The 26975-nt window shown below is 36.6% G+C and overlaps 1 protein-coding gene across 6 annotated transcripts in view; it reads right to left on the bottom strand.

Moving 5' to 3' along the window:
- Nucleotides 1–26975, bottom strand: part of PLCB4 (phospholipase C beta 4) — a 418068-nt gene that overhangs the window by 152518 nt on the left and 238575 nt on the right. For all 6 annotated transcript variants that reach the window (XM_049780221.1, XM_049780218.1, XM_049780220.1 and 3 more), the window contains one exon: nt 12576–12674. In XM_049780221.1, coding sequence (XP_049636178.1) covers nt 12576–12659 — 84 coding nt within the window. In that variant the 5' untranslated portion in view covers nt 12660–12674. The remainder of the gene's footprint in view (nt 1–12575; nt 12675–26975) is intronic.

A 26975-nucleotide genomic window follows, 5' to 3' on the forward strand; every position in this document is an offset into this window, starting at 1 on the left:
ATCTTCCTTACACTCCTACTGTTCTTTCACAGCACTCTCATTATGCCCCACATGTACTTGGATCACCAGGCAAACTTACAACAACAAAGCTGCAAAGCAACTGTTTCAACTGTTTCTAAAATTCAATTGAGATCCTGAGGCCCATAATAATCAAAAAGGAATCCAAGTTCTTTTGTCCTGGTTCCATATCACTGGCTCTCATATCTGCATATGCACCAGAGGTCCTTGAAGAGCCTTTCTGTATACAAAGTGCATACCCAGTGTTTGGGATTCAGTAGTCTATGAAATTCACCCATTCTTTCTTTATTTTATCTACTTTCCTTCTTTCTGTCCACCACTTTTGGCTGTGCTCAAGGGTCACTCCTCCAGGTGCTCACCTAGGTCGGCCACATGGAAAGCAAGAGACCTAGGCACTGTATCATCTTTCTGGTTGGAGACTGTCAATTCAATGGGCTATTCCAAGTGCACTGATGGCATCGTTTTGGGACTTGAAGAACGTTGTTTTACACAATGTGTCAATTCATTTCTCAGCCTCCTGCTTTCACCATTTGTCTGCTCTTGAACCACACCACTTTAGAAGCCACAGTGGCTCTGGGAAAGGTGAACCAAAATAGAGGGGAAATGCATCCATTTGTTCATCCTCTTGGAGAATTTGCTATGCTTTAAAATTCCCTTCATGGGGCCGGAGCGATTTCTGAGCAAAAGCCAGGAGTAACCCCTGAGCGTCACTGGGCCTGGCCCAAAAACCAAAATAATAATAATAATAATAATAATAATAATAATTTATCTTGTACTAAAACGTGTGTGATTTTGATTATATGCAAAATAGTTCCAAGATATCTTAAAGACATAATTAGTACCATTCATTTCAGTAAGAGGAATGGCACACGTGCATCCATTAATCTGTCACTTATATGGTAAACTCTCTGCCTTCTCTCCTACCTGACAGACTTTCTGTGCTGAAAAATCTAAGTATCACTAAACACTCCTTGCTCTCTATAGCCATCTTACTTCCCCACTAGGTTAGAAAATCTTTTGGTTCATTCTCATTTTCAACATTTCTGTATCTGTCTAACAGAATCCTTTATTGTCATATCAGCCTTCTCAGACTATCTGTTCCAGGAGTCTAATCTGCCTCTAGTTGGCATTCAAACTTTACTTGTAGAAAATTCATCAAGGTCTATAGATCTCAGGACCTAGTGCTAATGCCTTGAGCTGAAAGTTAAGCCATCCATATGTGGCACATATCTGCAGCTTTAGCTTCTGCATTCTACTTCTGGGTAAATACCCTAGGTTTCCCACACACACACACACATTCCACACCACTGGTTTTGCATTCATGCACCTCATGTCGACCAAGCTTTATGTGGCTGATTGTCTCACCCATCAAGAGTCAATCTTAAGTGGGCTTGCTGTCTAAGGTCTCCTGGGTCAGTCTCCTGCACCTATTGCCCCTCCCAGTTATCATCCAATATGGAAAGCCCTTAATTTTCCTCATTGTGACCTTACTGTGGAGTAACTGGAGGGTGAGGGTAGCAGAGTACATAAATAAGAGATGTCATCTGAGCAACTTGTCTCAGATATTATAGCCCCACCAGTGAGAAAAGTTGGTGACTCAAGCTGGAATTTAGTGCCAAGATACTGAGGCCAGTGGTGGCTGATGAATCATCTACAAAACATGGACATTTATATCCCACCTGGAAAACATTAGAATTTGAATTAAGTGAACTGAGAACTCTCTGTTCTTAAAAAGACAGTGGTATTTTATTATATATATTTTATATTTATTAGGTGGAGGTCACACCTGTAGGTGTTCAGAAGCAACTCTTGGCTTTGGTGCTCGAGAATTTCTTTTGGTGGTTCTCAGGAGACCAATGGGTTAAATCCAGGTCTCCTGCAAACATTTTAGTTTAGTGAGCTATTTATTTATTTGACCCCACGAGAAAGGTATTTTAAAATGTGGTTGCAGCTTGAACAAAACTGTTTTAGAACTCTGTTGTTCTACGATCCACCATATACGTGTAATCAAGCCAGTTTCAAATAACAGAACTTGGGAAGGAGCAATAGTATAGCAAGTAGATCATTTGCTTTCCATATGCAAACTCAGATTTGTCCCCCACTACCACATCTATGGTCCTCTGAACCTTGCCAAAATTGATCTGTGAGCACAGAGCTAGCAGTTAGCTCTGAGCACCCCAAATAAAACAAAATAAATAAAGTAAATTGAATTAAACAAAAGTATGTCTGAAATATACCTAACATATTAAATAAACAAAACACTCACTGTCTCAGTCCCACAAGCCATGTTCCAAATGCTTAAGAGCCACAAATATAGTTTATTTCCATCACTGCTAAAATTTACTGGTGAATGCTTATTTAGGAGAAAAACAGCATTTTTCCTAAAGAGAAAACTATTTATAAATTTTAAGTGTGTACATTGTCCAGAAAGGTCAAACAAAAGAGATCTCACAGAAAACTCTAAATGCAAGACTCTGAAAAGAAGAGAACCAAAATACTCAAGAAGAGAAGGAAGTAGAATTTTCCATTCTACTCTGTTGGCTGGAGAGGGAGACTTTATTTTAAATTTAGAGAATACTAACATTTAAAAAAAGAAAGAGGTGAATTGGAAAAGGACTTTTAGAAGGACTCAAAGGAGACATTAAAGCAATAAACTAGAGCAAGTAATATGGCTCAGCTGTAGAACACATGCTTGACATGATCCTGGCATAAGTCCCAGGCACTGCAATATTAAAAAAGAAAAGAAAAAGAAATGGGAACATACACCCAGGTGGGAGGGAAGCTGAAAAAAATTAATAAAGGAAAAGACAATGAGCAACAAATGAAAAAAATCCATTCAGCCTGGTTTTTTATTTTGAATCTATTGTGTATTGCAATTCACTAATTTTTTTGTAAGAATCTATTATACATGACATGGTTCCTGGGATTTGATGATATTATGAGTTTAGAGTGAAAAACAAGCTAGAGCAGGATAAAGTTCTGGGAAGAGTAGTAAGAAGGTACTGAGATGCCGAACAATCACCAAAAGGAGGCAGCCCAGTAGAAATCTTAAGAAAGATTGGGAAGGGCCATGTGTAGCCAATGAATGGGACTTACAGTCCTTTAGTTTGGATATGAAAACCAGGTAAAGAGAGCAGCTAAGCAGAGACGTTGGTGTTATATGTGCTATAAAAGTACTACTGTTTCCTTTGCAATAAAAAAATTAAAAGATTTAATATAAGTGTTACTTAGGAAAGAAAATATATTTTGCATAATAAGTTGTTAGAAATAAAAACCAGATTTAGAAATGGAGTGGGAATACAATCAATTTTGCATTTTCTGAAATTTTAGCTTTTCTAAAAGAAATTCATTGGCCATGCAGAGGTAATCAAAAATGTTTAAATGCAGTTGCACTTGCTATATTTATTGACAAAATAATGCATTTAGTCAACAGTAGCCAGTAAAGACATGTTAATTTCATTAGTGAGTGGTCACCCACTGCTTTAAACATGTCCCTGCCATCTTTAAAGCAAAACTTAGAACATAATTTAATATTTACTTCATTCTTAAGATCATGTAAAGTTTGTTGTTTTGGTATTAAAGACATTTATGTCCTTTCACAAAAGTCCATATGCAGCAACATTTTATCGAAATTTGATTCATATTTTCTCTAATTCCCATTCCTCTCACTGGCTGTCAGCTGTCATTTCTCTTCGTTGTTTACACATAAACTATAGAAACAAAACTCTTTAGCTTGCTCAAATTATGTTACTTTGAATATATTAGTAAGTGTGGTTCCAAATAAATGAATCATGTAAGATTGTAAAATAATGAGAAAAAATGCTTATAGTTTGATATGCAATGTGTGCATTTCTGGTGGATTATAAGGAGACTTAATTTAATGAAGTTAAACCAGCATTCCTGAAAATGCTAGTAAAAATAACATTCAGAAACCTGAAATTTACCTACACTGTATTTAATTTTGTCAGAATTTATTTCTAGCTTTACTTTTTTTCAGAAAAAAACTTGGAAGAAAAGAAAAGGCCAGGTAAAATTAATGATTTCTGAAGTTAAATGAGTTGCAATGATTAACAACCAAAGACAATCATGATGAGGAAAAAAATTAAGGGCCTAGGAATAACACAGCAATAGGATGTTTGCCAGGCACACAGCTTACCCAGGATGGACCTGGGTTCAACCTCTGATGTCCCATATAGTCCCTGAGCCAGAAGTAATTTCTGAGCTCATAGCTCAGTAACCCCTGAGCACCACCGGGTTTGGCCCAAAATCAGAAAGAGAGAGAGACAGACAGAGAGAGACAGAGACAGAGACAGACAGACAGAGACAGAGAAACAGAGAGAGCAGAGAGGAAAAATAAAATAATTATGAAACTCCTGTTTATCAAATCACATTTTGTTTATCAAAATAGTACTTTTTTTGAGAATTCTCTACTGCCTTTTTCAGGAGAGATCTGTATGACCCACCAAAAACCCTCTGCACTGAACCTCATGGAGTTAGCTCAACAGGGCTGGGGTGCAGGCACCCATAGGACCGGTTTTAAGCCCAATGCACTTGTAAACAGGAACCTCCTCCAACCTTCCTCCACTGCATCTCCAGCCGCTGCCAGCCAGAAGCTCTACTGCTCCAGCTCAGGAGAGATATGTTGAAACTGGACATACATGTTCTGCCCATAGTCCTGCTGCCCCACAAATCTCGCTGACACTTCAATTTATACCAGATGGTTCTAGCAGTTTGGGCCTAACATTTCTTTTATCTTTGAAAATATAAAGCACCAAAATCAAAATAATAGCCCAACAAATTAGTTTAGAATATCTCTACCAGACTTGGGTAATCTCACTTACCTAAAATAAATAAACCCTAAAACAGATATATCTCCAACCACCTCTTACACTATTAAACCAACTGCTTTTTTAAACAGCCTGAAACTCCAGCACCCCAACCCACCCGATGCAAAGAACAATGGAGAAACTGAGGAAGACACCAGCAGCTGGGTATATGAAGAAAAGTCAGCAAATTTCCAAGTTCTCCAAAGTAAAAGAACCCTATAGATGAAGACCTTAAGTCAGCATTTAATTTCTCAGCAGTAGAATTCAAAGAATCACTAGCCAAAGAAATTAAGAAATCCATAGACAAACAAATCAATCAACTCAAAGAAGAATTCTATCAGAAGATGAGAGAGTCCATACAAATAAGAAAACTAAAAATCATGCTAGCATGCCACAATAGCAGAATTACACACATAGAGAATCACATGGGTGAACATGAAGACAAGAAGTCAATAAAGAAATGAGATAAAAACATTGGAAGAAAATGTAAAGTACTAAATGAACAAAGAGAAAAGAAATAATCTACGACTTATAGGAGTACTAGAAGGGGAGGAAAAAGGAAAAGACAAGAACAAGTAGTTAGGGACATAATAGCAGAGAATTTCCCCACTCTCTGGAAAGAGGTTGCAGTTCAAATATAAGAGGCAAAAGAGTACCAAATAAAATAGACCTTAACAGAACAACATCAAGACATATAGTTCATTCAAATGGGAAAAAAAGCAAAGATAAATGAATTCTTCAAAGCAATATGGGAGAATAAAATCTTCAAAAATAAAAATTCTTCAAGTAGAAAGTAAGGAACATAAATATCAAACCAGACCTTCCATTTGAAACAATTCGGGCAAGAAGAGAATGGAACCATATATTTAACAACTTAATAAAATTACTTCCAAGTTAGAGTCAACTACCCAGCTAATCTCATTTTCATGGGAGGGAAGGTTAAAAACATTCTCAGACAAAAAGAACTCACAATATTTGCCCTAACCAAACAGACGCTAAATAAACTACTCAAAGATCAATAACACAAACCAAACACCCCATTGTAACAACAATCCTAAACAATATTAAAGCACAAAAACCCTCTCTGGCAATAATTTCCTTAAATGGACTAAATTTTCTTATTAAAAGGCACAGAGAAGAGGATTGGATCAGGAAACAAAATCCAGTTATCTGCTGCCTCAGGAAACACACTTAAAAGTTCAGGATAGACACAGGCTTAGAGTAAAAGGATGGAAATCAATTAAACATGCTACTGGAAAACAAAAAAATCTGAGATAGCATTTCATAAATAAGACCAACTTTCATTAAACCTCAAAAAAGTACTGAGACAAAGATGGATACCATCTATTGATCACGGGACCATTCAATCCAGAAGTACTATCTCTGATTAACATTTATGCACCAAATTTAGAGCCAGAAAAATATGTAAGGCTTTGCTCACAACTCTAGAGGAACTTATGGATGGAAATGTGATAGTAGTAAGAGATTTCAACACCCCATTATTGCCACTAGACAGTTCCACTAGGCAAAACACTAGTAAAGACATTATTAGATCCCTAAATGAGAAACTAAAAGAACTAGGACTAATGGACTTATACAGGGCCCTCTAACCTCAAAAAGAGGAATAAACATTCTTCTCAAGTGCACATGGAACCTTTTCTAGAATATACCATGCCTTAGGACACAAATCTAACTTACATGAAGTCACAAATATAAGAATTATATTATCAGTCTTCCCTAGACTCCTCCTGGGTTCCATTGCCATTACTAATTGTCTGCCCAAAGGTTTGTTTCTGGGAATAGGGGACCTCATGTCTTATTCCCTTCAACCAAATGCAGATAGGGCTGTCCTTTTGAGTCTTTTCTCAGCCTCCTTCCAGGTTCCAGCATCATTGTTGATCGCTTGTTCCCAGGTGAGTCAGGTTTGTGTCTGGGTGGGAATAGGGAAATTCCTGTCCCCTCAACCAAGCTCGAATGGGACCTCCTTTCCAACCTTCCCTCAGGCTCCTTCTGGTTCTAGTGCCATTACTGAAACCTCCCTCCTTCCCATCAGCCTTCCTTTTCCCAAACTATTTTCCAAAATCATTTAAATTTATATCATAGATTTTAACTTATTTAATAATATTTAAATTATATCATAGATTTAAATCATAGATTTCCAGGGAGATTGGATCTAGCACTTCTTTCTCTTAGAAAATATATAGCTCACAGCCCAGCTGAACAAGTCAAAAAAATAGCATGCAATATTTTTATCATACTTAGACAAGTTTACTAGTTTAGAAAAATAACCTCTAAAAAAGATATACCTCAAGCCACCTTTCATGCAAACAGTTGATCACTTTCTTAATTAAACATCTGATACTCCAGCATTTCAAACCACTAAATGCAAAGACCAATGGGGCAGCTAAGAAAGACACATGTAGTGAGAAATCCACATATAGTGGAGAGAAATCCTGACAAATATCCAAGTCCACCCTAATGCCTGAACCTTATAGTGATGTCCTAAAATCAACACTTAATGGTCTAGCAATGGAAATCAAAGAGTCATTAGCCTGTGAAATTAAGAGATCTATGGATGAACAATTCAACCAACTCAAAGAACTATTACTAAAGATGAGAAAATCCATACAAATGGAACTGAAAGCACTTAAAGGTATGTTATCAAGTCATAATAATAGAATTACACAGGTGGAAAGTTGCAAAGACAAACTTGAAGACAAATTACAAGCCAGCGTTGATAAAGAAGTCAAAAATAAAGGAGAGACAAAACTCAGGAAAAAATGTAAGGTACCTAATGAACAAAAACCAGAGAAATAATTTCCAAATTATAGGAATACCAGTAGGGGAAGGAAATGGGAAACAGGAAGAACAAGTAGTGAGGGACATAATAGCAGAGAACTTCGCCACCCTTGGGAAAGAGGTTTCTTAACAAATCCAAAAGACAAAAAAGAGTGCTAAACAAAAAAGACCCTACCAGAACAAACAAAAACATTTAGTAATCTAAGTGGCTAAAAAAGAAAGAAAAAAAGAAAGAGATGGACTCTTTATGGCAGTGAAGGAAAGAAAAAACTCAAGTATAAAGAAAAAATAAGAATCAAACCAAATCTTCCATTTGAAACAATCCAGGCAAGAAAGAAATGGAATGACATAAGTCAAACTACTGAATGAAAGAAACTTTCAACCTAGAGTCCACTACCCCCCAAAAAAAAACTCTCACTTAAATGTGAGGGGTAATAAAAACATTCTTGGGAAAAAAGAACTCGCAATATTTGCACTAACCAAACTGACCTTAAATGAACTACTCAAAGAGCATTTACACAAAACAAACCCGCAATTGTAACAACAACATCATACACTATATAACGGCACAACAGCTTCTGTCAATAGTTTTCTTCAATGTTAATGGAGTAAACTCTCTCATCAAAAGGAACAGAGTAGTGGGTTGGATAAGGAAACAAAACCCAGACATCTGCTGCCTGCAGGAAATAACTTAAAAGTTCAGGATAGAAACAGGCTCAGAGTAAAAGGATGGACAATTATTATACAAGTCATTGGGGAAAAAGCTGAGACATCCATACTCCTAAGGAAGCAAACTGCATTCAACCTCAAGAAAATAATATTAGACAAAGATGCTCACTACTTATTGATTTATTGATCAGAAAAATAGCCCGAGAAGTACTAACTCTGCTCAACATCAATGCAACAAATGTAGACCCAGAAAAATATGTAAGGCTTTTGCTCACAAACTAGAGCAACAGATGATGAAAAAGTGATAGTAGTGGGAGAATTCAACAGCCCATTATTACCACTAGACAGATCCACTAGGCACAACACTAGCAAAGACATAAGAGCCCTAATTGATAAGCTAGAAGAATTATGGCACATGGATGTCTACAGCGTGTTTCAGCCTCAGAAAGCAGAATACACATTCTTCTCAACAGGATAAACGATATTCTATGACACAGATCTAACTTATATAAAGTCACAAATGTAAGAATTATACCAACCACCGTAACAGACTAGAATGTCACAGAGATCAAAATTGACTGTAAAAAGATGTGGAGAAATATCTAACACCTGGAGACTAAACAACATGCTGCTCAACAATAGCTGGATAGAAGAGGAAATAAAAGAAGAAATAGAGATTGCTGGAAACCATTGAAGAAACTAATTGCACATATTCAAGGGACACAGTAAAAGCAGTATTTAGGAGAAAACTCATAGCAGTTACAGGTCTACATTAGGAAGAAGGAAAATTACAAAATCAACAGCTTTAAGGGACTTCTTACATATGTGGAAAACCAACAGCAAAGGAACCCCCCAAAAAAGTAGAAGAAAAAGAATAAAAGCTAGATCAGAAATAAACTGGGCACAAAGTCAGAAAAAAGCTTTAAGGATCACCAGGTGTGGTCCAAAAACCAAGAATAACATTAATTATGTTATGGAGCTATTCAGTCCTGGCATTTATTTACTGGTTTGGGGTATTGTCTGTGAAGTTTTAAAAGAAAGTGCAGTATTTTAAAATTACCCTATTGGTTATTAGTACTTGGGATATGTATGAAATAAATGGCAAATCTTTGAAGATGATAGTAAAGTGGCATATAATTATAGATTCACAGACTAGTGTTGGCATACCAAAATTTCCTGTCAATCTGAAAAAGAAAACTTAGTGCTATTTAACAGACAGCAATTTTCGTTTAACCTATCTATCTGTGACCAGTGCTGGCATGAATAGTTGAAAATTACTACTCTAGAACATTCGGGAAGAGATGGCTTATTCGTTTACAATAAAGGGAAATGGACATTATATTATGACACTAGTATTCCACCTACTCATGATTTGCTCTACTTGGGAGAATGACTTGGAAATGAAACTAAGTTATCCTCAGCATTCTTTGCCAACTTAGACAAAATGAATAAAAGCACTCAATTGTAATCCAGAGAGGTAGTACAGCAGCTAAGTGCTTTCCTTGCACACAACTGATCTGAACTCAATCCCCTGACCGCATATGAACCCTCAAGTGCCACCAGGAGCGATCTTTGAATGTAGAATTCTCAGGAAGCCCTGATTACTGCCAGGTGTGGCCCCCAAACAAAAAGTAGGCAATTGCAATAATTTACTTTGTAATAGGTTTGACCTATATCAAGACACTGATAGTGATCAAGTTTTACTTAAACGATACCACATGATTTAACCTAATCTGAATCTGTCAAAGCTCAATGGTAAGTATTATTATCCTCTTACCATTTTAATTATGAAGAAAGTGAACAAGCAAATATTAACAAAATTTAACACATATGTTATTTATATTATTCATATATTATTATATATATTGCAATGGTATTATATACATTCTCATATTATTATATATTAGTAAAATATGTTATTAAAATATAATGTATAGAATATAATATACAACATGTTTTATAACATATCAATATATTGATATAATATGTTGTTATTTTTATATAATTGTAAAATATAGATATATTTACATATTGCTTTACTTGTCAAATATATTTAACAAAATATTAACATAATCTACAGTTAGATTAGCTATGCTTAAAATTTTATTGAGGCACCTGCAGGACTTTAGCAAGCATTATACTAGTCTCTGAACTAAAAGTGATAACAAAAAGATCATCATGAACTCAAGATTCTCAGTTTAATAGGAGAGACAAAAACAGACAACAAAATGTTAATGCAGTAGAATCCATGTCAGGTAGATGACTTGAGGCCCCAAGGCGCTACTGAATCTCACTGAATGCATTAAACTAAATACACTGAAGATTCACTGAATATTCACTGAAAATAATGAAGACATTAAGATTACTTCTCTCATTTCTAAAGGATGGATAGAAATTTAGCAGTCAAATCAGAAGAAACCTGGACATAACAGAGAGAGGGAGACTTCTGCACAAGGCACTTAACGGAACATTTACTGTTTGCATCTGTGAAACTGTAAATAAGGTAGAAAGCAAAACACATCATAGAAGATCTATACTTCATTAAGAAATGTAATTTTGGGTAGTTTGTTTTGTTTTGGGGCCACAACCAGTCAGTTATCTCTGACTCTAAGCTCAGGAATCAGATCTGGCAGTATTTAGGAGACTAGATAAAATGCCGAAGATCAAACCAGGTTGGCTTGATAAGCCTCCTACCCCTGTACTATCCCTCTGGCCCAAATGTTTCTCTTTATTCTACGATTAAAAGTCATAAAAACATTTTAAATGGGGAACTTATTCCAACTGATATTTTCAAAAGATTACTTAATGACCACAACTGTAGAAAAGAAAATAGACAGACTGCCAGAGAATTAGTAATATTGGTTGCCTCTGGTGATGGAATATTATTTTCTTTTTCTTCTTATAATAGAATGCACTTATCTGGGGACATGTAGTAAAATTTCAGTCACATAAATGACTCTTGTGTGAATCCTTTAATTTAGTGCGAGGAACAGAGGCCACATTCAGGCTCATCATTTGCCTTTCTTAATTTTCTGTACTTACAAGGCAGTTATAGTGTAAATATAGTGAGAGCTAAGATACATAATTTAGAAAAATTCAACTCAACAGTTATTGAGTCACATCAGCCCACAGACCTCAGGAAAAACCTAGCTGAGAAGCTAGGCCAATGGCAGGGCCATCCAAACTAGCAACTATCGCTGTTCTTTGTTTTAGAAAGGAACCAACTCTTACTCTAAATCAGGGGTCTCAAACTCAATTTCCCTGGGGGCCGAAGGAGGCAAAGTCGGGGCGAGGCAGGGCCGCATAAGGGATTTCGCTTACCAAATATTCGCAATAAAAAATCGCATTAGTAAGAAAAAAATCGCAAAAAATCGCATTAAACATTTGCATACCCGAACGGAACTGCTCGGGGTATGCGAATGTTTAATGCGATTTTTTTCTTACTAATGCGATTTTTATTGCGGTTATTCAGTAAGTGAATAATCGCGAATACTGCGGTATTTGAAGGCCGGTCGCGGGCCACAAAATGTTGTACGGAGGGCCGCAAGTTTGAGACTCCGGCTCTAAATGAACCCGACCAATTTCACAATTTTATAGGCAACAACACTTCATAAGCAAGGCACCTCAAAGTCAAGTGCTATCTAAGAAAATCCATACATTTACATGCTAATGAAGCTGCAATTTATCTTACTAAACATTTTAACATAAAGGTAACCTCAATCAAACCCTTGACATATTGCCACCTTGAAATGACCCAAGAAATGACTGATCCAAACAGAGAGAAAAACTTTGATTAAATTGAGTATAAAAAGAAAAAGCAAAGGAGTACATCAAAATGACCAATGCAAAGTCCAATTATAATAACATTTATGATAAATAAAAGTCCGTAGAAATTCGACCTACTCTACTTCATTAAGCAAAATCTGTCACTATATAAAGCCATCTACAAACATGGATAATAAACCACAACCTTTTAAGGTTGCTTGAAGAAATTAAAACAAAAATAAACAAAAATAAAATTACTTGTCTACCAAATTGTGAGCACTCAATAATTTATATACTAAAATAATTATTAAATTTGTCATGAAATGAGCTAATTAAATGTAATATCATTATTACCATCATATTATTTCATACATTGCTTCTTCCAACTATTTGAACTGATAAATCCTCTAAATGTTCTTAATTATGTAAAAATTATTTATTTACTAAAATGAAATCATTATTAGAATGTTTTGTGAGAAAAGACAAAAAACACTTTACCTCTTCATATCTATCAAAAACGGCTCCTTCTTGCAAAAAGGAAGGAACTTCTTTCTGCCAGTTAAATTCATAAGGTTTGGCCATGATTCTATTTAAGACCTAAAATTGAAAAAGAATACCTGATTAGTTTATAAAATTTCAAAAACACCTGAAGATTAAACGTAATTCACTTTATATTTGTTTTCAAAATCTTTTAGTCAAACACATGGAATAAGTCCATACATTGTCACTTTCCCCCCTTTTCCTCTCTATTTGACCCCAATTTCTATTTCCTTTGTCTCAAATTGATAAAATAGTATCAACAAGAAATAACAGAAGGGATACTTTGGGAAGCACTCCTCCATTCTTTAAATCTTATTCTATAATTATGCATAGAAATATATAAATATATATTCAGCGGTAGATACACATACACATTTATACAAGTCTATAATGTTTGCAGCATCAGATAAAGAAGAAATTCAGGAACATAATTGGTTCTGTAGGAGAGGCCTGCCTCAAAGAGCAGATAGTTCTACAAGTCTACACTCATGCTTAAACGGTGAATAGGAAAGTCCCCAGGGTGGTGGGTCCTAGAATCAAGCAGGTATTAAAACAATAGGGGGCTGAAGAAATAGCATGGAGATAGGGTGTTTGCCTTGCATGCAGGACAGTGGTTCGAATCCCAGCATCCCATCTGGTCCCCTGAGTCTGCCAGGAGGGATTTCTGAGTGAAGAGTCAGAAGTAACCCCTGAGTGCTGCCGGGTGTGACCCAAAACAAACAAACAAAAAACAACTTTTTTTTTTTTTTTTTTTTTGGTGGAGCCGTGCTGGGGATTGTGCCCTGGTAGGATGTGTAAAAGTTAGTGTCTTGCCCACTTTCCTGAACAGGCTCCTCTACGATTTTCTTTTTAACAATTTTAGTCCCTTTCGTCCTGCTTCAATACCACATGCCTCCCCATAGCACCTTCACAACAACAGTGACCCTCCCTTCTCTATTTCAAACTCTACAAAACCTTACACCCTTCAGCAGAAACCTCTCATTGTGGAGAGAGCTCCACATTGCCTCCCAGTCTAGGGGATCCACGAATTTTTCTCTCCAGAGAGTTGGCTGCTCTTGTCAGTTATTGTCAATGAATTGATGTCCTATCTGGCATTCAGGGGACTGGCCGCCCAAATAACTGTTTTTTAAGTGTGGATTGAGAACTCGGTTTGAGAACTCTTTCTTGGTTGCTGTGCATGGAAGTGGCTTCTACAATCTGGTCTGCTGGTTTTAAAATGGGGCTTTCATGATCTCCTACTTTAGAATATCTTGCCCAGGCTCTAGAGTGGATCTTGAACTCAATGCCTACTCAGTCAGAAAAATCATGCTAACAGCGATGCCAAATAATTTGGAAGATAAATGAGACAGCACCCTAACTTTGCTAGCAGTGTGTAGACCTCAGACCAGTGAGCGTCCCAAGAACCTTTTAAATTTTCTTCCAGTGCATTTCTTCTATCTTTCCCGAAATTTGTACTGTAAGACTAATGGTGATGTGAATGCATCGTAACAATGCTAAATGAATTAAGGACAGACTTATTTATAATACTGAGACAGTCTCAAACTATTGAGGGCAGTCCAAAAACAATGTGATGTGAGGTAGTGAATTAAGCTGCAGCTGTTTGTTATGTTTTTCTGTGACATTGAGAGACATGTGCTATTGAAGGGTCAAATGGTTATGTAGGACTCATTTTCGATATTTCATAACCAGAGAACTAGCCAAATGCTAGGAGTTAGTGGACTGCAAAATGCAGAGTGGTAAACTGGAGTGTGAGCAGCATGGCAGTGCCTTCATGATTGTATAGGACCTGTTTCCATTATGTGCTGAGCAGTGTTGTTTGTTGAAAGCCTCGATGTCTGTGACACCAAGCCAAATACATTCTTTTGGATTTATTTCCTCTCTTACATGACCTTGCCCTATCCAATAAATAAATGATTGTCTCAGAAAAAAAAATAAACCTTAGTCACTTTTAATCTTTGGTCTTTACACAACCCCTCGACACTTAGGTCAAGTAGATAACAATAGAATGTCTCTTTCTAGCATAGGCAATGAAGAATTATGACATTTTTGTTTTGTTTTGTGTAGGGGCTATGCTGGGCAAAACTCACATATCTCATCTGATGGATTTCAGAGAACCTTATGGGGTTCTAGGCCTAGGATGCAGATTCACTGAATGCAAGGCAAGTGCACTGCCCACTGTACAATAGCACTGGTCCCAGAATTACATTTAAAGAGAAACCAGACATTGTTCAAGGTAGCTGCCTGCACTTAGAAGGAATAGCTAATTCTTTTTCTTTACAAAAAGGTTTTACTCATACTCTGTGGTTTACAAGGACATTCACAATGGTTTTTCATGCTCAAAATTCCAACACCATACCTTTTACCAATCATTCTTTGCATTATGCATCATGGTGCACATGTTAAAGCTAAAGAGTTATTTTAAACCTAATAAAATGAAGGCATTAGAACATATTGATAGTAAGCATTACAGCAGGAGTCCCTGGATACCAATCATATTCTGCACCTATTTCTGTGGATAAATACCTTAGAACATTATTATAAACCTTTGTAGTGAGAAGTTGGATGAACAGCTGTTCACTCTAAACAGTTATTTCAGTTGTTGCTGGTTTCTTTAAGGTAGAGGCTCTGTGTTTCCCCCTTTTTCACTTGATTTGATCACTTCTCCTCCTATACTCTGGCACCTACAGTGTTTGAATTTTCTACCATTTAGACAATTGTGTTTATTCATAAGAATCATATGTATATAGGCATATATATTATAAATACCTCAAATAAGTGTTATCATTCTGTATTTGTCCTTCTTCTGGCTTACTTCACTTAACATAGTATTTTCTAGTTCCATCCATGTTGCTGCAAAATCCATGATTGTATCATTTCTGACTGCTAGGTAGAATTCGAAGCTCAGTCTATATTAGATACCATATACAGTGCTTTTATTATGACAATGTCTTGATAAAATACTCCAATTTACAAATTTCCTTTTGATAATGTCTTCTATTAGGACTAAAGCATACAACCATTGAGACCACTGAAACAGACAACTGTACACCATAGACTTATGTTACAGGCCCTACTCAAGAACATTTTTGCAAATTTTATCCCTTTTCATTTTTTTCTTTTTTCTTTTCTCTTTTTTCCTTTTTTTCTTTCTTCTTTTCTTCTCTTCTTTATTCTCTTCAATTCAACTTATTTTACTATTATATCATAAAGCCCATGCTGTCAGTTTCTTTTTAGAAAAGGAACCTCAATGCACAAGACAATGCAAATGATACTATATAGGGTAGACTCCTCTTATATTGTTCACTCCCATATTTCTTAGTACTCTAGACATGAATATTATGTATATCCTAAAATGCTCCATGTACAATATAAGACCCAAAGCTTCATTTAGCAAAGTTCGCCCCTGCCATTGATCAAGTGCCTATAAGTTGGAAAACCTTTCCACTCCTAGGTGACAGCCCAAATTTTCTTTTATTAATTAGTTAATTAATTAATTTTGGTTTTTGAGCCATGCCTGATGGCCTTCAGGGATTACTCCTGCCTCTTTGCTAAGAAACCGTTCCTGGCAGGCTCAGGGGATCATATGGGATGCCGAGATTTGAACCACCATCTGTCCTGGGTTGGCCGCATACAAGACAAGCACCCTATCACTGTGCTATCTCTCCAGACCCTGAATGTTTTTAATTTATTTTTTCTTTATTTTTCCCTCTTTTCTGTTTTTTCTTTCTTTCTCTCCTAATCTATATTTTAGCTATTTATTTATCTTTTCTTAATTCAATTATTTCTTAAGCTCTCAGATTCATCCTATGAAAATATGCCCTGGATTTGACCCCTCCCCCAAGAATTTCTCAAAACACTTAATAGGGATATCTATATTTTCTTTGTATGTTTAATAACTCAATAGTTATTTCTCTTAGATGTTTATTTCCAATGGTAAACATAGTGTCCTTCATCCCTTGTTTTATTATATGTATTTTTATTTTTATTATATATATATTATTTTTTAAATCTCACCTGTTTAAAAAAATCTCACCTGTTTAGGTTGTGCTTGGTACAAAATTCTAGAAGAAAAAAAGTCTTGCTTCGTGTAAAAGCTCAGTTGAAAACCAGGGCACAGAGAAGGTTTAGCCTATTATTTTTACCCCAACATGCAACAGCAATATAGTATGGCACCATTCCCTTTTGCATAGGCATACTAAAAAAGGAGAAATCTTAAGTAGAGAAACAAGCTCTTATCTATTAGGGATAGGAACTCATAATTCTTTTAATACTGGGGCACTACCCTCCCTGAGCATTTGTCACGGGGACTCAAATTCCGGATGAGTGGACAGCAATCATCCAACCCCAAATCCCAGATCTCAACTGTAGAATTGACACAGTTCCCTGCAACAGCAATAGGACCAAACACTCCAGGGAAATTCTTAATACTGCTCTGGACCAACTTGTGACAGGCTGATAAGACATCCTGATGACTAGAAAACAGCAACAATCTGATCTAAGAGCAAGTTGCCCTACCTCATCACCTAAAGGTAAGATAAAATCAGAAGACACTCTGTCCATTGATGTGCAAAAGCCAAGATCATTAATATAGAACACTGACTACAACAAGTGTGACAGAGCAGAACTTTTAGAACCATAAAGAAAGACTCTATCTTAGACTTTTCATGACCCGTGCAAATACCAAGATCTCTAATTATAGAGGACTGATTCTGTCAGCGAACAGAATGTTTCCTGGCATCATAAAAAGACCTGGGGGTTCAATAATGAGCATGTCCAGAGCCTGTAGTTGTTCCCTTGACAATATGCTTCAAGGGTGGAGTAACCCTGTATCTATCTAAAGGAATTCCCTTTCTAATTTCCCCAATACTTATACTGTGCCTATGCAAAACACACATACACACACACACACACACAATCACACACACACACACAACCTTGTCACACCAGCCCTCCTTCCTTTTATTTTTCTTTCTTGTTGTTGGTTTTTGTTGCTGTTGTGTTTCTTTTGCTGTTGCTTGTTTTGTTTTCTATTGTTTTTCCTTTCTTCTTTTAAATTGATATTTATAGACTCCTACCAGCTTTCTTTTTTCCCCAATAGAAACACAACTTGAATCATCTTGTTCTGCCTTATAAATTCAGGTGGGAAAGAGTGGATGGTTGGGGCTGGAGTGGTGGTGTGGAGCGGTAAGATGTCTGCTTTGCTGGCACTAGCCTAGGAAGGATTGCAGTTCCATCCTCTGGTGTCCCATATGCCCTCCCTGCCAAGCCAGGAGCAATTCCTGAGTGTCACCAGGTTTGGCCCAAAAAACAAAAACAAACAAACAAAAGTAGATGGTACCAGGAGCAAACAATTGCATGAACATTGAGTGGAAATAAAAAATTTAGACCTAAACACCCAACTCAAAGAGTCAATGACAACAGAATCAAGATATCTGATCTACAACAAGCTATACACAAAGGGGACCTGCTACACTAGCAGTTCAGGGGGTCCAGGGGGAGGTATGTGATGTATGCTGGTAACAGGGTGGGGAAAGAGGGAGAACAGCACTGGTGGTGGGAATGGCCATAATTCACTGTCACTATGTACCTTAAGTATAACTGTAAAAGACTTGTAATTCACATTGGTCACAATAAAAAATATTTTAAAAATAAGACAAAACAATCTATTCATAAAACTATTAGAAGTATAGCATGCTCCAATAATAGAAACAAATCATTGCAATTCACTACTAGAAAAATAAGGAGAAAATTTCAATAATTGAATATTCTTGGCATAACTTACATATAAATTCAATGAAAAAGGAAGCTATAGCGTTAAGATGAACAATGATATACCATTTTACATAGACATATAATAAGAAAAACTTACATATTTACTGAGGTAAATATGTTTGTGTGCTATGCTTGGAATGAAGCCTTCAAATTCATGACTCTGTTGACTTCTGGGGCAGCAATATATATTAGAACTGAAAATCAAAGCACCTTAAATGTGATACCTGAGCTGAACATTTTTATCTCAGAAATATATTCTTTTTTTCTTTTTGTTTTTTGAACCATGCCCACTTACACTCAGGGGTTACTCCTGGCTATGCGCTCAGAAATCACTACTGGCTTGGGGACTATATGGGACAACAGGGGATCGAACTGCAGTCAGTTCTAGGTTAGCGCATGCAAGGCAAACACCCTACCACCTCCGCCTCTGCTCTGGCCCCAGAAATATATTCTTGCATTACTACAGTGCATGTGTAAATAAAAAAGTGCAGAAAGGGAGGTGAAGTTGAAAGTATGCAGATGGGTATGGTTATTATTTTTTATTTCCAAAATTTTGAAGCAGATGTGAAGCATACTTGCTTCTTCACAACAGAAGCTGGTGATATTTGAGGGAGAGGTGACTTCATTACTTTCCTATCTAACTAAAATTTGAAGCATGAAGAGTGTACTCATCAGCCCCTGCTGAGGTGGGAAGTAACCATTAGTACCAAAAAGAGTCGGAATGAAGACAATGAAAGAAGGAAGACATTTTTATTTTAATCCATGTGGAGGTTAATCCACGTCTTCTTATTTCCCACAATTATTGTAGGTATTTTTTCCTCCTATTTCCTTTCTGCTTCCTTCAAGTTTATCTTTCTTTGAGCTTTCCATGTTCACTTCTCAGTGTCCATAAACAGAAGATTTATAAGCAGCCTTCTAATGCAATGAATTGCATTCACACCTTTAATTTACTAAAAAAAATAATAACTCTGCAGAGAACAGACCCACCTCGGGCAGTCTGAACTGTGTCACTCAGTAAACTGTGATGGGATTAATTGACTGTTCCAGAGAGGAAAAGTCCCCCAGAATCTTTATCAGTGAAAGGACACACAAAGGAATAAGTCTTTGATTCAAAATGTTTCCCAAGTTTTACTCTATCCTTCTACTAAAATATTTATCTCTATCTTTGGGAGTAATTTTATTATAATGGTCCCATTATGTAAGGAGCTTGGGCTGCGTAAGGAAGGATATTTAACAGAAGGAACTAATCTTGCTATTAATCAGTAAAGAGTTCTGCAACGAAATCACTGCATACATTGATGAGGAAGACTTAGAATTTAAAATAAGATGAATATTTTTGAAAAATGACAGGAATATCATTACCTAGACACTCAAGTATAAGCTGAGTTTTTCTGGCACAAAATTTGTGCCAAAAACCCCGAACTTGGCTTGTACTTGGGTCATACAGGTTATTTTACTCGGTGCATATGCACCAAATCAAAGTCTCCAGTTGTCTTCTGCCTCCAGTCTGCTAGAGGGGACTCCCAGTGCCGCAGCTCAGTCCACAAGTCTCATTTGAGCTGAAGAGATAGGTGGCTGAACTGAACTGGATGCCACTGAACTATTTAACCCACAATATTCTGCGCTTTGTATGAAACCGACAGCTGTGAGGATGAAATCTGCGAACTCAGTGAGGATGATAATGTCTCTGCTGAGACCCTCCCATCAGAGACAGCTGAAGCTCTGTTTGGACATGCAGATGAGGAGGAGGAGGAATCCACTTTTGAAAGGATTTTAACCTTTGTGAATTAGCTTGATGACCTGTTAAGCTGCGGTTTTCTGCACTTTACTTCAAGTTTTAAAGTTATTGTTGTAGTTTATAGTTTTCCTTTAGCAATAAATATTGAAAAACATTTAACCTACTGATTCCCCAATTATTGTAACTGGTTTGGGTGTATATTTTTATTTTTGAAATTTACCAGTGGCTGCTGCATTTTCCACCTCGGCTTAGACTTGAGTCACTAGGTTTCCCAGCTTTCAGGGTAAAATTAGGGGGGATCGTCTTATACTGTGGTCAGCTTAAACTCAAGTATATGTGGTTTTTCAAACACATGTGAGTGCACGTGTGCACAGCCACACACACACACACACACACACACACACACACACACACACACACACACACACCTAAAACTGGGTTTTAAGACCAGGAAGTGAGTGAGGGAGAATCGAAAGCCTACGTCTGGATTGGAGACTGGCTTTTATTTTTTGAGTTGTTTGTAGTTTTGGGTTTATACTCAGTGTTTTGCAGTGATTATCCCTGGCTCTGCTCATGGATCGCTGCCTTATGGAGTGCTCAAAGGACCATATGAAGTGCTGGGACTTGACCTGCAGTAGGCCTCAAACAAGCAAGTGCCTTAACCCTTCTACTATCTTTCTAACTCTCCCTTGTAATTTCTAGACGGTACAATTATGATTTACAGAAAATGTTGACCTAGAGTATGGTGTTCAATAGCAGTTTGCTCCAGGTAATTGATTTTAAAATAGACACAAGTGAAAGAACACGTTGTAATTCAATTGAATCCAGAGACAGTTAAAAGAACAATTATTTCTTTAAGAAGCATAGAGCAGGGGAATTGTCCTTTCTAAACCTAACATTGTTTTTGACTCATCTCAAAGCTAACCAATGCAAAACTAAGCTTTCACAATGCTATGGCAAAGGTTGATCTTCTCTACTGTTCTGACTTGCCTTTTAAGACCATACTAAGAAGATAGGTTAAGGTCCATTTGATTTTTCCACCTCCAGGTGAACATTCTGACACAGGGTCCGCAGAACAAGATCCACCTTCTACTTGAGAAATATGGGAAGTGAAGCAAAATGTATACAAAGATTGGATATATAGCTCAGCATTTTTTCCAGAGTCAACACCTTGAACAGTTACTGGAAGGAGGCCCATGGGCTTTTAACAACCTTATTGTTTCCAAATTCTTATGCAACTAGAACAGATTAGCTATTACACAAGCTACAAAGGAAAAACTCTCCACTGCCATGTGGTAAGGAAGAGAGGCCTAGAAAGTCTTGTTCCATAGAAGATGGGAAAAAGCTCCTTCTGAAAGTGATGGCAGAGGCTGAAAGAGTTGGTAAACTACATACAATAGGAACTAAGGTAGGTTGTCGGGAACAAACACTCAAGTAAGGTATGTACATCACAATGAAGATTGTTTTCAGTCAACTTTGGCATAAATCTTGAAATATACAGTCTTGTGTCCCTGGCTTGACCTCCAGGCTAGTCAATAAAATTTATCAGATCACCTTTCCCAGAGACATTAGATTCAATAAGAAGTCAACTCTTTTGCAAATCATTTTTTGTTTCTTGAACTATGCCTCATGTTCTAATACCAAGCAGATAAAAGGAAATGTCTAAAATCAAGTATATTCAAGGTACTGTACAAAGATGAAGAAATGTTGGCCTCAAATAGTAGCCACATTAAAGTTATGAAATCTGTCTATTAATCTTACATGGAAATAATATTTTGCACATGTGTTGAAGTATTTTTAGATGAGGATGGTCTCTGGTGTCAACTTCAATGGAACTTAAAGGTAACTACAAGTTATCTTAGAACAAGAAAGCATGAGTTTTGGAAAGATAGTACAGTGAGGAGGGCACTTTCCTGCATGCAACTGACCTAGGCTTGTGTTCAAGAACCTCATTTGGGGCCTTGAGCACTGAGAGGAGTAATTACTGAGATTAGAGGCAGGAATAACTGTGCACACCACTGGATGTTGATCAAACCCCTTATCGCCCCCCAAACGGGGGGCCAAACGACCAAGGGAAGTTTTAACACAGGCATAAGGTGAGGCAGTGTGACCAAATGATACTGCCTCAAGTTAAGGGGGATTGGGCATTCTCCAGGAGGTAGGAATAGATTCTGCCCTAGAGCTTGTTGAGAGCGTCCTCCTGTATACAATTTGATTGTTCAGATCTCCAGAACTGTGAAAAAATATCCACTTCTGTACTTTTCAGTACAAAATTTTGACTCCAAGGAAACAAAATACTGGCTCTTGTAACAGGAAGGTTTATCTAAAAGGCCTATCAAGATGCCAAATAAATAAAAAAATATATGATGATAAAAAGCCAAACTTTTTCACATACATTTTGTTCAAGTGAATCATTAAACATTGAAGTCGTGTGAAGATTAAAAATGTCTAGACCTATACTATAGAGCATTTCTTTGAGATAATGTTAATCTATTTTACACATAAAATATTTTTCAGGTTACTTTATCACATTATTTAAAAAATGATTTTGGCAGGGGAGGTCACACTGGGTTTACACCTGGCTCAAAAGTCACTCCTGGCAGGCCTGGGGATGATATGGAATGAAGAGGATTGAACCCTGGTTCTATATTTTAAGCAAAATTAATAATAAGACATTTTCAGAAGCCTTGTCAATCCCGAAGGCAACCGTAATAAAGTCACTAACCTGTGTTTCATGTTGATAAAGATAATTTCATTCTTGCACATCAGAGCAGCATGTCCTTGTGGCCCTGCATCTTGTCTAATTCTAGTTTTAGTAGCAATGACTAAGAGGATGCCATCTAATAGCAGACCATAATATGCCTGAGTCTTACGAACACAGTGAATATAGTTCTCAAAAATGGCAAGTCTGAAAATGATCTTTCTGGATGGGACAATGTTGGAGTGAATCCTACATAAAGGGATCCTATGAGGAATAATGAAAGAATCTTCTACATACGTTCATGTTGCCAATCAGGTATGTATGGAGGGTGAAAATCTGTTTTCATTTACATGTGAGAATCAGGAAGTTTTATATAATTCTAAGACCAAAAAATGTGACATGCAAATATGTGAGCAGAGACTACTTAAAAAGTCAAAGAAGAATGTGGTCATAATAATAAAATCATATTATCTAAGAAAAAGGGAAGTGATTTCCCATTTGAAGCAGATGTTTCCTTCTGGGCATCAGTATTGAAGAATGACACTGACAAATTAGGTAACATTTAGAAGAATGTGAAAAGCCTTTTGGAATGTCAAGGAACTACACAATATTAAGAACAGATTCAGTAATAGAGTATAATTTTAGAAGCAATTTTAGCACCCTGTAGCTTTCCGGTGTGTAATCTATATTGTGAAATAAATATTTTCTCATTGATGAAATACAGTATGTATGTTATCTAGGTATAAAACAGATAACTTCAATGTTAAGTAGATCCTTTATATAGGAGAGAAGCAGAAAGATATTGATTTACTTTGTTTCACCCGAAGTCTAAATGTCTTGTAACAACTTTGCCTCTAGCAAGAAATAGAAACCTTACCATCAACCCTATACCATCCTTAAGCCAACTACAGTATTCTTCATTTTGTTATTTCTATAGGTGAATGAATAAATATTTAAAAAATTATCTGCTTCTACTTACTAACATAGTTTTAAAGAGAACAAAACAGAACCATGGTTCACTTATAAGTTTTATAAGTGTTAATTTTTTATCTGTTATATTCAGCCAAATGACACATAAAAGTTCATAAATAAACCCTTTATGTAGAGTTAAGAGAAGGGAATGGATAGTACTGAACAACATCAAACCCTTGGTCTTAGATTTCAAAACTTATTAACATACTGTATTTTTCGGCGTATAAGACAATCCCCTAATTTTGCAGTTAAAACATAGGTTTAGGCCTCTATTCGCTGTATCAGACAGAACCTTCCTGTGCTGCAACTGTCTGTTCCACAGTGAGCCAATCCCAACAAGCAAAGGTTCAAAGGTTCTACTGTCATAGACTTCCTCTCTGACTCTGGCCTATCTGAGCAGGCTTTTGACAGTGTAGATTTGGGTCCAGAACATCGTCTAATTTGCATGCATCAAAAGCCTGCTTGGATTGACTGAGTCAGAGAGGTGGTCCAAGCAGCCTTGCAGTGATTGGTGCAGGATCGAGTTGGAAAATTCATTTTGTGGCAATATTCAGACAGTTTTCGTTTAGCAGCATATTGAAACATTTTTCGGGATATACTCGGCGTATAAGACGATCCCTAATTTTCGGTTGACATTTTGTTGTTTCAAAAGTCATCTTATACGCCGGGAAATATGGTCTCGACAGTGGGGGATAAAGAGCTGTGGAAAATGAAGACACAAGAGGTGACATAGGGACAGAGGTACTTGTACACGATTCAGAGTCATGGGCATTTTGGTGGTGGTGGGATGCAGTAACTTTGTTCATTAATAATATAAATGTAAATACCACTGTACCCATATTATCTAAACTATAATGATTTTTTATTATTGATTCCTTTCCTATCCAATTATACAGATAACCATTTGGCCAAAAGAAATCCAAACAAAATGCAAGATCGAGAAACACAAGATTTAAATTGGCAAAAAACATTGATTGACTCTATCAAACTTAGTTCTATATGTTCCTCTTCTATCTTTAAGTGACCCTAATATTTCTAAAAACAGATTGACAGCTATCATCAGATAATTTATGATAGATCAGAAGTTTCATTTAAATTACTTTAAGAACCAATTTGACAGTGATATATTGCATTATTAATGACTCTCTCCCTATCTGCTTAAAATAACTTCATTTTCATAAAACCACTGAATAATCTTTTCAAAAGGAACACAAAAGCTGTTGGTTACTAAAATGACAATGGGTAATGCTATTGAGCACAATAAGGTCATTCTTTCACAATCTATTGAAAAAGAATTCTGCAAGACATTTATATTGTCCAAACTGGTTTATTTAAAAAAATATTTGAGAGAATCTTCCTTATGTGGAGCCAGGGGGAGCCACCGTTCCTCTGGTCTCTGGAACTTCCAGAAGTTCCAGCAACCACACCATGTACTACAGCTATTTCCATATGAGCTCATCTACCTACTTCCACAGATCCTCAAAGTCCTGAGTACCGCTTTAACTTTAATACTGACTTCCCAGTAGCAATGCATGAAATCAGATGTGAAATTAATTCTCAGAGAAATCACATAAGCTCAACAAAAAAAAACTGATAATGGAATGTTCAACCAGCAATAAACAGGTCAGACAATAACATAATGACTTCATTGCAAGATATGGCAATTTTCACAAAAAAAGTTTTTTTTTTCCACAAAAAATTTTAACGAAGGTGTTTTGATCATTCCTTTACCATTTTGGTGCACCAAGCAATATTTTAACTAAATTATTCATACCTGCCAAAGAGCAGGCCTAAGAGATGGGGATTGGAAAATAGGTGACAAGAGTGGAGAAAATATTATACTGATGGTGGGATTGGTGTTGAAACATTGAGTGCCAGAAATAACTGTATTATGAGTTACTCTGTAAACCATGGTGTTTAAAATGAAGTCACTGATTTAGAGTATAAGGATGCAGGCCAGAGGGATAGTATAGCAGGTAGGGAGTTTGCCTTGCACATGGAAGATCTGGGTTCGACCCCATGCACCACCTAAGGATCCCAGAACCTGCTAGGAGTAATTTCTTTTTCTTTTTTTTTTTTTTTTGGTTTTTGGGTCACACCCGGCGATGCTCAGGTGTTACTCCTGGCTGTCTGCTCAGAAATAGCTCCTGGCAGGCACGGGGGACCATATGGGACACCGGGATTCGAACCAACCACCTTTGGTCCTGGATCAGCTGCTTGCAAGGCAAACGCTGCTGAGCTATCTCTCTGGGCCCTAGGAGTAATTTCTGAGTGCAGAGTAACACTTGAGCATCGCCTAGATTTAAAAAAAAAAAAGAAGTATTTGGATGTTGGTTTTGTGCCTACAGAAATATTCTTGGAATGACTTCTGAATTCACATCTCCATCGTCCAAGAGCCTCTTGAAAGCCTAATTAGTTGAACTAGCTGCCTTTTTATGTAACAGTGCCCGGTACTCTCAAATTGAATCCCTTGTTCTTCTTTTCTTCCCTCACAGTTAAGTCTCTCTGTCAGTTCTGGTTTTAAGAATACTGAGAATGAGGGAGGGTTCAGTGGCACTAGCTTTGTGCAGTTGAGACCCAAGGAATATGATGTCTTTTGATATATGTACTATTCCTGAAGATATGACTTTGGCACATCATTATCTCAGATTTTGGAAATAAAAGTCATTTACTTATGGATTAAGTTTTAAAAATTTCAGGCACTATGCTTTATAATACTGTTAATAGTATAGTTTCAAACATTAAATACTCTGGCACCACACAGTATGAGCTTGCAGGTGTGACTGCTAAAAAGAAATAGAAAATCAACTTTTTGCATACTGTCTTAGGTGCCAGAGAATTAATATGTGAAACTGATTCATCTTCTAATTTCATGTATAAACAATCTTGCTTTAGTAAATATTTTACATATGAAAGTTATATAATGTAAATAAATGTAATAATAATGTAAATAAATAAATGTAATAAGTAAATGTAAATAAATATCTCTATTCTCATTGACTAATGGGGTGCACCAAATAAGAGAAATTATTTTATGATTAGTTTATATTTAAGTTAACTTCAACAGACCAGAGAAATCCATGACCTAAGAGGCAAGATAATTAGGAAATCCTGGGATAGTTGTAAAGAAGTAATAAATAAGATTATTCTCTCAAAACTAGAACTCATCATGTGA

The sequence above is a fragment of the Suncus etruscus genome, chromosome 9 (assembly GCF_024139225.1).
Source record: "Suncus etruscus isolate mSunEtr1 chromosome 9, mSunEtr1.pri.cur, whole genome shotgun sequence".
Taxonomy (NCBI): Eukaryota; Metazoa; Chordata; class Mammalia; order Eulipotyphla; family Soricidae; genus Suncus; species Suncus etruscus.